General features: G+C 32.9%; 1 protein-coding gene across 1 annotated transcript; it reads right to left on the bottom strand.

Moving 5' to 3' along the window:
* Window positions 1–1,268: 1,268 nt before the first annotated feature.
* Window positions 1,269–14,677, bottom strand: LOC149777929 (uncharacterized). Its single transcript, XM_089940542.1, has 7 exons — window positions 14,551–14,677; window positions 13,771–13,848; window positions 10,663–10,947; window positions 9,373–9,495; window positions 7,813–8,097; window positions 3,169–3,318; window positions 1,269–2,467 (listed from the first exon to the last, which is right to left on the bottom strand). Exons 1-7 carry the CDS (start codon window positions 14,675–14,677, stop codon window positions 1,587–1,589), a joined length of 1,929 nt encoding a protein of 642 aa, XP_089796668.1. The 3' UTR covers window positions 1,269–1,586.
* Window positions 14,678–15,892: the final 1,215 nt, after the last annotated feature.

Here is a 15,892-nt window from a genome sequence, read left to right as displayed (position 1 = left end):
ATCAGTTATGCAAATGAATTTTTCAGCACTCTACCAACCATAATAATTAAAACAAATTACTAAAATGCATACAAAATAAAAATAAAAATTTAAAAGCGGCCTCTAACTGATATACGTCTTTAGTTCAGAGTTAAACAGAATAAAATATGTGAGTAACAAATGAAGAAAAAACGCACAAAAACCAAAGAAAACCTTGAGGTGATGTATGATTAGGAATTGTAATAAACAGTCCAAAGATGTATATAGTGAAACATTCCACTTATATTACTTTTAACTCTCTCTCTCTCTCTCTCTCTCTCTCTCTCTCTCTCTCTATATATATATATATATATATATATATATATATATATATATATATATATATATATATATATATATATATATATATATATATATATATATATATGGGTGTGGGTGTGTGTGTGTGTGTGTGTACCTGGAATGATACATTAAGTTCAGTATTTAAAGCAGTGTCTATCTAATAGTCAACAGACCAGAACATATTCTATTATTATATCCATGAAACATCTTTGTTTTCAACTTTTCATGACAAAAACAATACTAAACGAGCACCTGTGAAACAGTGCAGTAGAATGCGTTTTGAGGGTGTTGCAGACACGGAATGCCAGAAGTGAAAAATAAATTATCATGGCATGCAGGGCAATGCGACTGTATTTAATTATCATTGTCTTATATGACAATTAGTTGTATAGTATTAACAGTGACGAACTGTTTGACATAGAATTATAATATACTATTGTTTGGAATGTAATATATCACGTTCAAAAAGTCCACACCAAGACATTTTGCTATAGGTACCTTTGGGGCTAGGACTACATTTTCCACGTATTTACGGGAAATTAGAAATTATCGGTATGGCCTCAGGAATTAGAATTACTCACAACCACCTCTTACTTGAAATATGCATTAGTTTATTTCCACTGGAAGTCTGTGAAATTACTTGCAGATGATACAATTTTCTTGCAATTCAGATCACCCGCAATCTGATTTTGTTGCAGTATAGCTAATACTATATATATGTATCCGTTAATATAGAATCTCTCCACAACCTTGCATTATCATATTGACATCTTTTACAGTTCCAAATACGTGCTGACAACCAAGTTGAACGATTATATGAATGCAAGTTAGACAAGCCAAGGAAAGCGCTCTATTGTCAAACATTCTCTCATTTGTTCGTACGTTTGGATGGTTATGACAACAATACATTTTCAAGGGGATTCTTAATAAATAAAAGAAGTATTATTTCCTAACCTTGAAGTCTTGGCCACCTTTATTACCTATATGTGATATAGTCTTTATAAACATTCAAATATTGACGTATATGCCATTATCACAATGAGCATACGCTTACAACATTCATAACGCGATATTGGTCCTTATCTAGTTTACATGAGTCTATAATTTACCGTTAAGTTATTCATTTCTGTTTCAGGGGAGGGCCATGCTTGCGGTCAATACGCACGCAGAGCAGTGCGTAATTTCTGTGTGAATAAAAGCTTTGGAATAAATTTGGGGGACTTTAAAAATGATCGTGTTCGTGTTTGTTCTTATCAAGCCTGCCACTATTTCTCTTTGTCTAGGTCCATATATTTCATCAGTTGCTCAATAAGCATGGGGAGCCAGATATTTTGCTCTTTAGTTGCATCGAAGATTACAATATCTTTCAGCTCCGGAATATAAATACGGTCAAACTTTAAAGGAATTATTTGAACATTTTGATATCTAAATTTCCGCCAATATATCAAAAACAAATCTTTGTCGATATATTTGGAAAAAGCAAATACCGTTACTGCAGCTTTCTTGGCGTGCTTAATGATGTTTATATCTCTTGTCTGCCCACATAAGAAATCTCGATCATTTGATGTGCAACGAAATCTATGCTCAGATGATTCTAGAGCAGTCATTAGAGTTTTGATTCGTGAGACGTCTTTCGTTGACTCACCATGAAACAGAAATACGTGAGCATCCTTTGAAGCCTGAAGGTGGGGAATTTTCCCATTCAGTGCCCTCAGAAAGGGTTCCCACCATTCATAAATGTCGCTGGACACTGATATAACACTCAAATCTTTTAATTTTATAGGAATTGGGCAGTTATTCAACTGCAACGAGATGATGCGGGCCTTGTATTCTGGTATTCGCATTAAATCAGACTCGATTTGACACCAGTCGCTTTTTATGTATTCATTGGTCAACACAATCACAACATTTACCGATTTACTGATTGCTATTTCAATATTATTAAGGACAGTGTCTCCTGCCATAAAATCTCTCTGAGCGAAACAGCACGAATAACTGTGAGGGGGAGACTCTAACTTCTTGATGACCATCCTCGCAAACTGTTCATCTTTCTCCAGTTTTCGATAAGAAAAAAATACGTGATATCTTTTTCCTCTTGGTAGAGGTGGGGCGCTATCAACTGTACTGTTTTTCACTTTGGAAAAATCTATGAAACAAGAACAGAATCAATGAAGATATTAAAAATAAATCGAAGTCACGTTGTTGCTATAATTGGGACTTAAAAGCACTTTCTTTGCAGATTTTGTGACTTTTCAGAATCTTCCTTAAACAAACATATTATATCATACTGAAATAGATACTGAGTATGACGTTAAGGAACATATCAATCATAATATGTGCTTCATCACATTAATATTTGAGACTCACGTTTAGCTGCCTATATATTAGAACCCACAACCATTATGATAATTGATGAGATTTAGAATACTCTGTCATTTAGAGAGGTATGAATAGAGAAAACGTACGTTTGTAAACTTATGCGGGTTTGCTCCGGTTTAAGTGTGTCCTTATGCATTGTTAAACATTGTCCAGCATACAAAATCGAATGATTTGCTTGATAATAATCTGAAACATTTCATATAAGCAATCATTACTCTCTAGATATATGAGACTAAAGTCAGATCATTCATGATTGAATATTATATATATATATATATATATATATATATATATATATATATATATATATATATATATATATATATATATATATATATATATATATATATATATATATATATATATATTCACCAGACATTCGGAAAAAGACATGCAACAATCTTAAATATCATGCTGTGTTTAAGATGATAGTCAAAGTGAGCAATTATTGTATTATTATTTCTCTACCTTGAATTTTAGGAATAGTTTCCCCATCCGCCGTTGACCTTCTTGATATCTTTACCTCTTTCTTTCTTGTCTCTTTTACACTTGATTGTTTCAAGTAGAATGTCATTCTTTTGGAGTCTTCCTCTTCACTGGCGAGGACGCTCTGGTCTGCTGAAAAAAGTCGTTTTACAAACTGTCCAATTCAAATGTTTAATACAATACAAGACCGAGCTTTAACTTTTACTCCCGCCTAATTGTGGTCATACGAACGTCAGACTATTTATGATGTCGTCTGTGTGATTGCATTAGTCTATCACAACCCAAAAATATATGTAGTTCTGGACCTCTATAATAATGTGGTCTCCTTGCCATAACTTAAAAAAAGTGAAAATTGCGAAGTTGGAAATAATATACCATTAAATTGAAAGAAATATTTGCTCATTCATCTCTGAATGTTATAAATAATCATGATCAATTGACGGGACACTGTTTTAAAAACAAAATGCGTTCTCAATTCAAATCTAATTATCATATAATTATTTTTGGCCAATTAATTAAAATTTCTGAAATACACTTAAATTATTTTCAACAATGAAATATCTAAGAAATCTAAGCGACCTTTTCTACTATTATCACTAAATATTTACACTTTATCGGAATTTATACTAACTGGATATAAAACACTGCTGTAATAACGCAAATTCCTTGGACGAGCCTATATAATATAGTAGCACGTTCTTTTTCCGCTAAAGGTGAAACAGTTAGGCTCAGAGGCGAACTTGCAACCTTTTGGATGACACTTGACATTGAAATAAGATTTTGTAGTATTAATATAAACGTGTCATTGTTTTTAACAATTGCTGTTAGTTAGCATCTTTACGTTTTCTGCCCAATAGATCGATTTTAGAATCTAATGATATAATATTTGCTGATAATTAAATGTAATCACATCTTCTCAAAACTTCTTCTGCTAAAGGTAATCACAACGCACATGGTGAACTACAATACGACAGATGATGTTGGCCAAGTAAGGATATATTTGGTTAAGCATCTTGTTTCCGCGTATAGTGCTACATAATATCATAGTTCAAGAAATAGCAGATTGTGCAAAAATCAGTTTCTTATTTTCAACAAATCTACTGCAGTATGATATATTTCTTGGTGCTCTCTCACATTCAAATGCGTTAATTGTATGCCATGAGAAAACATTAGTCCCAGTCAAATTTAGCAATATTGCAGTATCATTATGTTATCAATTTTATAGATTGTAAATTTAGTGAGCATTATTCAATCACAGAGATAAGCGGTTTGGTTGACCTTGAATTTCATACCTATGGCACGCTGCGAAGGCTTGGTTGGAGATTTCGATTCCTTTCCATCGTCCTCTGTCATTGATGCAACAGAAGTATTCTTTCTAGATTTTTCATTGCTTCTATTGTTTTCGTCTGTTTGTGACTCTTTACGATCATCATTTTGCCGTAAACCATAGATTGCAGGTTGGACACCTTCACGTGTCGTTGATGACACTGCAGAGACACTATCTTCATATGACGACAACCGATTTCGACGTTTTGTATCAGTGACTGCATTTTCCGTGACAATATGTTCTTCTTTCCGTTCTGGTTACATGGGGACAAAAATTGATCAACAAACCTTTCCCAATCATTATCTTTGTAAAGCAAGTACACCATGTCTATACAGTGCCGATTAGAAAGTAAATTGCAAAGTTTGAATAAAGAACTCCAAACGACCCTAATGAAAAATCCCTTCCAAATAAAACATAAAAATATGGATTACAAAAGCAAGAGATTAAGATTAAAGATGAAAAAATGTATTTTGGTTATAAAGGCTTAAAATTGTAGGGTCAAAATCTTATATACAGCATTCATTCAAAAAATTAACATTTCATCTGGTGGTGAATTACAATAAAATTTACCGACTGCTAATCTAAGACCTACTTCCGTACCGAGTAGTATTCGATATACTTATTTAACTGTTAGTTGACTTGGACATATACACTGTAGTCAGTAGGTACACATCATTCAAATATACATGTCTTATCATGGCCGTCACAATACAAACTCATCTCTGTGTTACACTTTATCGATATGTATACTATCTGGATATAAAATTCGGTTGTAATAGCACAAAATCCATGGACGAAAATGCACGTTTGAATCTATATAACAAAGTCTCACATTCGATTTGTGTCTGTTTTCTTTCGCTAAAGGTGAAACATTTACACTCAATGTTGAATTTGCAACCTTATGCATGAAACTTGACATTTAAAATAACTTTTTTGCGTCATATAAACATGTTATTGTTTTAGTATTTCCTGTCAGTTATCATCTTTCTGGTTCATGCCCATACGATCGATTTTAGGATGTAATGATGTAAACTTAGATCCTGATTACATCTAATCACATTGTTCTCACAATTTCTTCTACTGCTACATCTAATCACATTGTCCTCACAACTTCTACTGCTACATCAAATCACATTGTTCTCAACTTCTTCTACTGCTACATCTAATCACATTTTTCTCAAAATTTCTTCTACTGCTACATCTAATCACATTGTTCTCAACTTCTTCTACTGCTACATCTAATCACATTGTTCTCACAACTTCTACTGCTACATCTAATCCCATTGTTCTCACAACTTCTACTGCTACATCTAATCACATTGTTCTCAACTTCTTCTACTGCTACATCTAATCACATTTTTCTCAAAATTTCTTCTACTGCTACATCTAATCACATTGTTCTCAACTTCTTCTACTGCTACATCTAATCACATTGTTCTCACAACTTCTACTGCTACATCTAATCCCATTGTTCTCACAACTTCTACTGCTACATCTAATCACATTGTTCTCAACTTCTTCTACTGCTACATCTAATCACATTGTTCTCACAACTTCTACTGCTACATCTAATCACATTGTTCTCAACTTCTTCTACTGCTACATCTAATCACATTGTTCTCACAACTTCTACTGCTACATCTAATCACATTGTTCTCACAATTTCTTCTACTGCTACATCTAATCACATTGTTCTCAACTTCTTCTACTGCTACATCCAATCACATTGTTCTCAAAATTTCTTATACTGCTACATCTAATCACATTGTTCTCACAACTTCTACTTCTACATCAAATCACATTTTTCTCACAACTTCTTCTACTGCTACATCTAATCACATTGTTCTCAACTTCTTCTACTGCTACATCTAATCACATTTTTCTCACAACTTCTACTGCTACATCTAATCACATTGTTCTCAAAATTTCTTCTACTGCTACATCTAATCACATTGTTCTCAACTTCTTCTACTGCTACATCTAATTATATATTTCTCAAAATTTCTTGTACTGCTACATCTAATCATATTGTTTTTACAACTTCTTCTGCTGCTACATCTAATCACATTGTTCTCACAATTTCTTCTACTGCTACATCTAATCACATTGTTCTCAACTTCTTCTACTGCTACATCTAATCACATTGTTCTCACAACTTCTACTGCTACATCTAATCACATTGTTCTCACAACTTCTACTGCTACATCTAATCACATTGTTCTCACAACTTCTACTGCTACATTAAGTCACATTGTTCTCACAATTACTTCTACTACTACATCTAATCACATTGTTCTCACAACTTCTACTGCTACATCTAATCACATTGTTCTCAACTTCTTCTACTGCTACATCTAATCACATTGTTCTCACAACTTCTACTGCTACATCTAATCACATTGTTCTCACAACTTCTACTGCTACATCTAATCACATTGTTCTCACAACTTCTACTGCTACATCAAGTCACATTGTTCTCACAATTACTTCTACTACTACATCTAATCACATTGTTCTCAACTTCTTCTACTGCTACATCTAATCACATTGTTCTCAACTTCTTCTACTGCTACATCTAATCACATTCTTCTCACAACTTCTACTGCTACATCAAGTCACATTGTTCTCACAATTTCTTCTACTACTACATCTAATCACATTGTTCTCAACTTCTTCTACTGCTACATCTAATCACATTGTTCTCACAATTTCTTCTACTGCTGCATCTAATCACATTGTTCTCACAATTTCGTCTACTGCTACATCTAATCACATTGTTCTCACAACTTCTACTGCTACATCTAATCACATTGTTCTCAACTTCTTCTAGTGCTACATCTAATCACATTGTTCTCACAATTTCTTCTACTGCTACATCTAATCACATTGTTCTCACAATTTCTTCTACTGCTACATCAAATCATATAGTTCTCACAACTTCTTCTAGTGCTACATCTAATCACATTGTTCTCACAGCTTCTTCTACTGCTTATGCTAACCACAATTCACATGGTCAACTACAACGAGACAGATGATGCTGCTAAATTAAGGATATCTTAGTTTACTCGTCTTGACATGGCAACATGTCCGGAATTCACTTTGTTTACAAAAATAATTATTGCTGTATCGTATATTTATCAATTCTTTCTCACGTTTAAATACATTCAGCGTTTTCCATTGTGAAGCATTAATTGAAGCTAAGTCGAGCTATTTTGTGGCATAATTATGTTAATTTAAAAATGCAGTGAACATTATACAATTTAGGCGATAATCGGTTTGGTTGACCTTGAATTTCATACCTATAGCACAATGCGAAGGATTGCTAGGAGATTTCGATGCCCCATTGTCCTCTGTCGTTGATGCTACAGAAGTATTCTTTCTAGATTTTTCATTGCTTCCATTGTTTTTGTCTGCTGTTGACTCTATATGAGGATGATTTTGCCGTAAACCATACAGTGTAGGTTGGGCACCTTCATGTGTCGTTGATGGCACTGCAGCGACAACATCTTCATATTCGGACAACGGATTGCGAAGATTTGTATCGGCGACTGCATTTACCGTGGAAATATGTTTTTGTTTCCTCTCTGTTTAACAAGGGACAAAACTTAATAAACAAGGATTCCTCAATAATTACCCTCGTAAATTAAGTACACCATATGGGGCCGATTAGAAAGTAAAGTATAAAATTTTAAGAAACAAGAACCCCAAACAAACCTAAAGAAGAAACCTCTTCCAAACGAAACATACACATGGATTATAAAAATTTAAAAACAAAACACAAGATGAAAAGTAAAAATGATAAAAAGTATATAAACTATAAATTCTTAAATATAATCAAATATATATATATATATATATATATATATATATATATATATATATATATATATATATATATATATATATACTGGATTCCGTCAAAATGTTCAGGATTTTAATTGGTGGTGCATCACAATCAAGTTAAAAGATTTCAAATCTAAGAGCTACTTCCTTACTTAGAAATATTCGATACGCTCAGTACAAATATAGGTAACTGTCGGTGGACTAGGACATAATATCCACTCTGATCACGGTTCACCTTTCAGTAGGTACGTATATGTCAGATGTATGTTTCTTATCATGACCGGCACATTACAAACTCAGCTTTTTATTTCTTTGGTTACATGGAAGTGAACCTATACTTATCAAATAGTTAATTTTGTACTGGCCAGGAAACATTGATGATGCGACATTTCAGACTGATTTAACAATTCTGATCACGTTTAGCTGCCTATATATTAGAACCCACAACCATTAATATAATTGATGCGATTCAGCATATCCTTTTAATTACAGAGGTACGAGCATAGAAAACATATGTTTGTAAACTTATGCGGGTTTGCCCCGGTTGAAGTGTGTCCTTATGCATTGTTAAACATTGTCCAGCATACAAAATCGAATGATTTGCTTGATAATAATCTGAAACATTTCATATAAGCAATCATTACTCTCTAGATATATGAGACTAAACTCAGATCATTCATAGTTGAATAGTGTGTGTATATATATATATATATATATATATATATATATATATATATATATGTGTGTGTGTGTGTGTGTGTGTGTGTGTGTGTGTTACATTCAGTGGACAGTGATTGATCTGTATTCAAAGCGATTATTATTGGTTTTCTTTTTTGTTTAATTTGAACATTCAATAGATTGAGAAAAGCATAAGATTATCTTAAAATTAATAATCAGCTATACATTCGGAAAAGGAAACAGTCTTAAATATTAGGTTGTATTTGAGGTGATAGTCAAAATGAATCAACTGGGTATTACTCTTTTTCTTCCTTGAATTTTAGGAATCGTTTTCTTACCCTTCGCTTGCCTATTTAATCTCGTCAGCTGTTTCTTCTTTGTGTCTTTTCTACCAGTTCGTTTCGTGTCATTTGTCATTCTTTTGGACTCTTCATACTTTTTTCTGGTCAAAAGTCTTGGGTCTGCTGGAAAAAGGTCACCTTTAGAGATGGTGCGAATCGGATTGATAACATATGATGAGACCAAACTTTGGCTGTATTGTCGATCATAATTTCAAAATATATACATGGTATGGTCGTGCCTGGCCAGAATTGTTATGATATAAAGCAAGCTTGTATTTTTCATTTCGTCTGTATACTTACATTAGTCTATGATAAGGCAGATATATATTTTGCTCTGGACCTACACAATAATCTTGATTCATTGCCATAATTTAAAAAGTGCTAAATCATAAGCTGGAACAAAATGTGGAAGAAAATGAAAAGGAATATGTAAATATTTCAACGCTGCATGTAATATCAAACATGATTTGATGATGACACGTTTTATTTAGATGAATGCGTTCGCTATCCAATAATTGGTTAAAATAGGCGTTGAAATACACATCTAAATTATCATAAAATGTAAATATCTAAGAAATCTAAGCAACTTTTTCTACTGTTATCACTAAATATTTGCACTTTATCGGTATTTATAATTCGGATATAATAACACAAATTTCATAGAAGGAATCCATATAGCAAAGTATCTCAATGTTTTTGTTCATTTGCTTCAGTAAAGGTGAAATATTTACACTCAAAGTTATATTTTCCATTGTTTGCTTGACACTTAACATGTAAATAAGAGTTTGCAGGTTTAATATAAGCAAGTCATTTTGTAAATAGTTCCTACCAGTTAGGATTTTTTTTCTTTCCTACCTAAACATTAGAATTTAGAGTGAAACGATCTAAAAATTTTGCTGCTTTTAATTTCATCACAAAGTTTTCTAAGCTTCTTCTTCCGCTAAAGGTTATAACAACGCATATGTTAACTACAACTCGACAGATGATGCTGGCTAATAAAGGATATACTAAGTTGATCATCTTTTTTCATCATGTAGTATTAAATAGTATCAGAGCTCAATAAAACGCAACATGTGCGGAAATCAGTTTGTTCACAAAATGAACTATTGCTGTATCATATATTTATTGATCCTCTCTCTTGTTAAATTGTGTTATGCGCATGCCATGAGAAAACATTGATTGAAGCTAATTTAAGTTCTTTGTTGCGTTTTGTTGATACTTTGAGCGTTTACTGATTATTATACAATCTATCTGTTCAAACAGTTTAGTTCATCTTGAATTACATACCTATGGCACGATGAGAAAGCTTGGTTGGAGATTGTGATACCGTTCCATTGTCCTCTGTAGTTGATGCCACAGAACCATTCATTCTAGATTTGTCATTGCTTTTGTTGTTTTTGTCTATTGTTGACTCTTTAAGATCATGACTTTGCCGTATACCATACAGTACAGTTCGGACACCTTCATGTGGCGTTAATGACGCTGCAGAGCCAACTTCATATGATGACAACGGATTTCTACGATTTTGATCGGTGACTACATATTCCGTGGTGATATGATCGTGTTTCCTTTCTGTTTAAATAAGGACAAAAATTGGTAAACAAACGTATCTCAATCAGTACCCTTGAAAGTCAAGTACACCATGTCTATATGGTGCCGATTAGAATGCATTTTGCAAACTTATAAGAATAAAGAACTCCAAACGACTAACATATAAGCATGGATCACAAAAACAACAAAAATACGATGAAAGGTAAATATCTTAAATTGTATATAAACTATAAAGTCTTACATATATAGTCAAAATCTGTAATAATATCCACTGTAGACAAATGTTCACCTTACAGTATGTACGCATCAGTCAGATTATATATGCTTTATCATGGCTGTCATAACACAAACTCATCTCTGTGTTACAATTTATCGGTATTTATACCAAATTAATATACAATACGGATGTAATAACACAAACTCCTCACTGTGTTACAATTTATCGGTATTTATACCAAATTAATATACAATACGGATGTAATAACACAAACTCATCTCTGTGTTACAATTTATCGGTATTTATACCAAATTAATATACAATACGGATGTAATAACATAAAATCCATGGAAATGCGCTTTTGAATCTATATAAAAACGAATCACATTTGTTATTCGCCTGTTTCATTTTGCGATGATGGTGAAACATGTACACGCAAAGTTTAATTACATTTTGCATGACACTTGTAAATAAGATTTTGTAGTGTCCTATAAGCATGTTATTGTGTTCAATAGTTTCTGTCAGTTAGCGTCTTTCTGTTTCCTACCCATGTCTTATCATGACTAGCACAAAACAAACTCATTTCTGCGTTTTGTTCTCCAGGAGGGATGCAACTCTCCATTGACAGGTTTCATAGTAAGAAACTTGTTTGCAGAGCTTTTGTTCATATGTAGAACATGCCGACATAAATATTATTTTAAGTCAGTACATTAAATATTCCATTCAGAGACTGAAGATTGCAGGAAGCTTTGTAGCATTCGTTTCCCTGTCATTACCTTCGATTCCAGTGTGCCTGGAAATTCCAAAGAAGAGAACTTTTATCTCTGTTGCGTCATGATATTTATGGCTTGTCAAATTAAAGGTTTTGCAAAGCTTTCACTGTCGAAAGGAAAATATAAAAGATCAAGAACTTTCTTTCTGAGAGGATTTCGTGTTGTTCAAAAATGAGTATTGCTTTAATTTCTGTGGTACAGTGAGGCCCAAGACCCCCCAAGATAAATCAAAAGAATCACAGCATCTACAATTATTATAAACATTTGGTCTGGGGTAAAATAATGAAAACCATATACAAAAGAAACTGATATATTTTAGTGATAATGGAAGCCAGGTGTTTCCTACTACACTCAGCTATTAATGGGTATTGTGGTGGCCAATCTATGAAAGGTTGCTAGAATATTGGAAGTTTTATCCCTCTTTGCCAGATGTTTCCTCTCTTATGAAACTTTGAAAAAGTAATTTTCTTTGGGAAACAATTTATTATTTTAAAACGTTTTCACTATTAACTGCGTGAAATATTTTTTTTTTTAATAGAATACTGTTAGTGTAATAAGTTCGAATGTATATCATTCTAATTTATCACAATGCATTTACTGGCGAATATATCATTACTTCAAACGTATTGCATTATTGACGACACAGAACATACGACTATATGTGATTAAAAGTGCTAGAGTATTGCATATATATATATATATATATATATATATATATATATATATATATATATATATATATATATATATATATATATATATAAATAAAAAAGTTGATACACAGATTTGTAAACATCAGAGGAGCGATCCTTGCCGAGGTCAAGTAGGAATTACAAACCAAATATACATTATTCAGTCGTTATATGTATCTATCGTCTATTCAGCTGTATTTCGTCTACGAATATGTAAACAAATGTAACTGGTTTTCTGCTCTTTATATTTTCCATCTTGATTCGATCTAATCCTCGAGGGGCTTTTTGTCGTCAAAGTTGAATTTATTGACGGGTATTCAGCATGTAATATGAGAAATGCAAACAGGTGATACAGACAGTGTGTGCTATTCGCTGGCAATATTAATGAAGACCCCTATAAATTTCAGAGCAACGCCAGTAACATCAAAGATGACATCAAATAGCGAATTTGAAGCCTAACGACAAATTTATGTGTGCCTGCACCTAGCCGAACAGTCTCTGTGTCGTCCATTTACATTTGAACGGAGATAGATAGATAGATAGATAGATAGATAGATAGACACGTAGTTGGATGGGTCAGTAGAGACAATATACAATTCGTTCTCGTGAGAATTCTACGCGAAACAACAACACACGCACGAACAGACAAACAATGCACGGATCACATAACAGAGACAAACTGATGATTGAAGTAATGGATATCCGTATATTTTGCAAAGGATCAGACGTAATGACGGAAGTCCCCAAACCCTTTTTTTGTCACAAAATGTAATTTTATGTTTAGAGTTGGTGATTACTAGACACAATTAGTAGCTTTAAAGGTGCCGCGTCAAGATAAAAAATAAAAAAAATAATCACATAACAGTAATTGTCATAAACTGTAACGTTTATCATGCAGTGTCAACAGCAAATATTGCAAAACACTAATTGGCACAGTTTTGTACTTACACTAGCAACACTGTTTTAAGAGTCATCAGGGATTATTATATTGTGACAATTCTCAGCACGAAAAGAGACAGAAAATACATATACAACTGCATGTGTCATTTACTGCCATATGTAATATGACAGGCAGTAGACTGTCGATATTATACATATATTTGCAATATTGTAAGTATACATTATGCCAAAATAAAAAACGACCAATAGTCATGCATATTACCCGAAGGCTTTGTATAGCTTGATTTTGGCCTCGGCATTTTTATTGATGACACCTCGATTATATCAGCTTCCTTAATATCTGTGGGGGAAACAAACAAAATAAAGATATGTAAAACGTTGAAAAATAAACAAGAAGCAGCAAATATCAAATAAAGAACAAGGCATTATCTATTAAGAGTCTATTTATTTCCTTTCTTAAGTATTCTAAAGACAGGACTGATACTTATCAAGTTATGATACATTCCTAGATTTTATTTTCATATGTTCATAGAAAAATAATTTATTATGGGGAATAAACTCAACAATGGACAAGCCTAAAAGAAGATTTTACATGATCGTTAAATCCGAGCCTCATTGCAGGGGTGGATCTGATGTAAAGATATAAAGAGCCCCGTCAGACATAATTACCAAAGATGCTCTAATTATGTCAATGAAACTGATACATAAGGCATTAATAGAGACGTCCTGAAGTAGACCAGTTTACAATTCCGTACTACGTTCAACTTGGTATGATTACCTAGGTCGTTAGAAAATGACATAACCCCAACATGTTTTTACATAAGTTCAAGAAGGCGCGAGAAATTGTAACCCTGTTATAAAGATAGTAACAACAGAACATCTACTTTACCTTACCAACTGATTCAGGCACTTTATTGCTTCTTTTTTTAAAACACATTTAGAATGAGTTGAATTATTTAGAGCATTGCCAGGAATAAAAATGTTGGTTATTTCGATTATAAAGTAATTGATAGTGATATTGACTGATATATCATCATCTTACCGCACAGTTTGTCTTTTTCACTCCCCCCGTCATCCGATGGCACTGCGTTTTTGTCCTGTTCTGTATCTGTAAGAGAAACTTTACGCATGGACAATAAACATAAATTCAGTTTCATCCTCATCGACATATACTTATGTAGTAAACCCATTTGGTCTTCAGTTAGAAATCAGTATTTTTCAGGGAGTATTCAGTCTTGCTGCATGTTTCTTCTGATTTCTATGTCTATGTACCAACTAGTTTAATATAAATGAAACCCAGGTGTTGATCACTATAACAATCCTAATAGGCATGTCTTTTTTTACTAAATTATTGTCTTATTCAGGCATGCATTATAGTTCATTTTATTGGTGTCTAATGATCGATTCCTTTAAAAACCGCTTAGCATTTTTAAATAACTTGCTGCACCAATTCTTCTATTGCTTTGTCTTCTTTGCTTATTGTTATTATTATTATTATTATTATTATTATTATCCTCAGCTTCGTCATTACCATGCTCATCTTACTATTTCCATTATATATGTTATTAATACCTCGAATATTCTTCTCTATTCCCCATGATATTACAGCAGAAACACTGTACATAACGACATGAATTAGCAAATGCAGCAATATTATTCTCGTGTCTTTCAGCAATAGAATAAACTAAAACGTTATTTCAACCCCAGATGACGTTTTCCCCATTCTCTTATTTGTTCGTGAACATCTACCTTCTAACATCGAATTATTGTGCATATAGATTCTCCTTTCATTAACTTTTCATATTCCTATCAATCATTGATGAGAGAAAAACCACTGCACCAGATGGGAGTAGTGTTAACTTCTTATATCTTTCTACACATACCGCAGCTCTACTCCCGTGTCTTTTCAATAATTAGTTAGAAAGTGATGTATGCCCTGATGTCTTTAGGACAACCAGGGAATTTCTATTCATAAGGAAGGACCAACGAATGACAGTATGGACTTATTTCAATTCTGCTAATACTTAAATCAATTAGAAGCAAATGTATAAGCACTTGTATCGTTATCTCATTAAATATAATATTCTACATCGATCCTAATCAGGATTCAGATAAATCATTCCTGTCAAACTAACCTGACGAAACTAATTAACAAATGACAATATGGTATGAACGAGAACTACAAAAATTCTTGAAAATTTTCATCCCAGATTTATTTGTAGAAATTAGCAGTCTGTCGATTTTCATAGATTACACGCGCTTTGATCAAGTCGTACCTTACAAGCAGTACTCAAGTCTCACCATTGGAAAACACGTATTGGAACCAGCAAAATCAATTATTACTAACAGGGCAATATGCTACACTCATAACTGTTGGCATTTCC

This window comes from Sinohyriopsis cumingii, chromosome 17 (genome assembly GCF_028554795.1).
Source record: "Sinohyriopsis cumingii isolate HCF-2022 chromosome 17, ASM2855479v2, whole genome shotgun sequence".
NCBI lineage: Eukaryota > Metazoa > Mollusca > Bivalvia > Unionida > Unionidae > Sinohyriopsis > Sinohyriopsis cumingii.
Note: the sequence above shows the minus strand (reverse complement) of the source record. Positions and strands in the feature narration are given on the sequence as shown.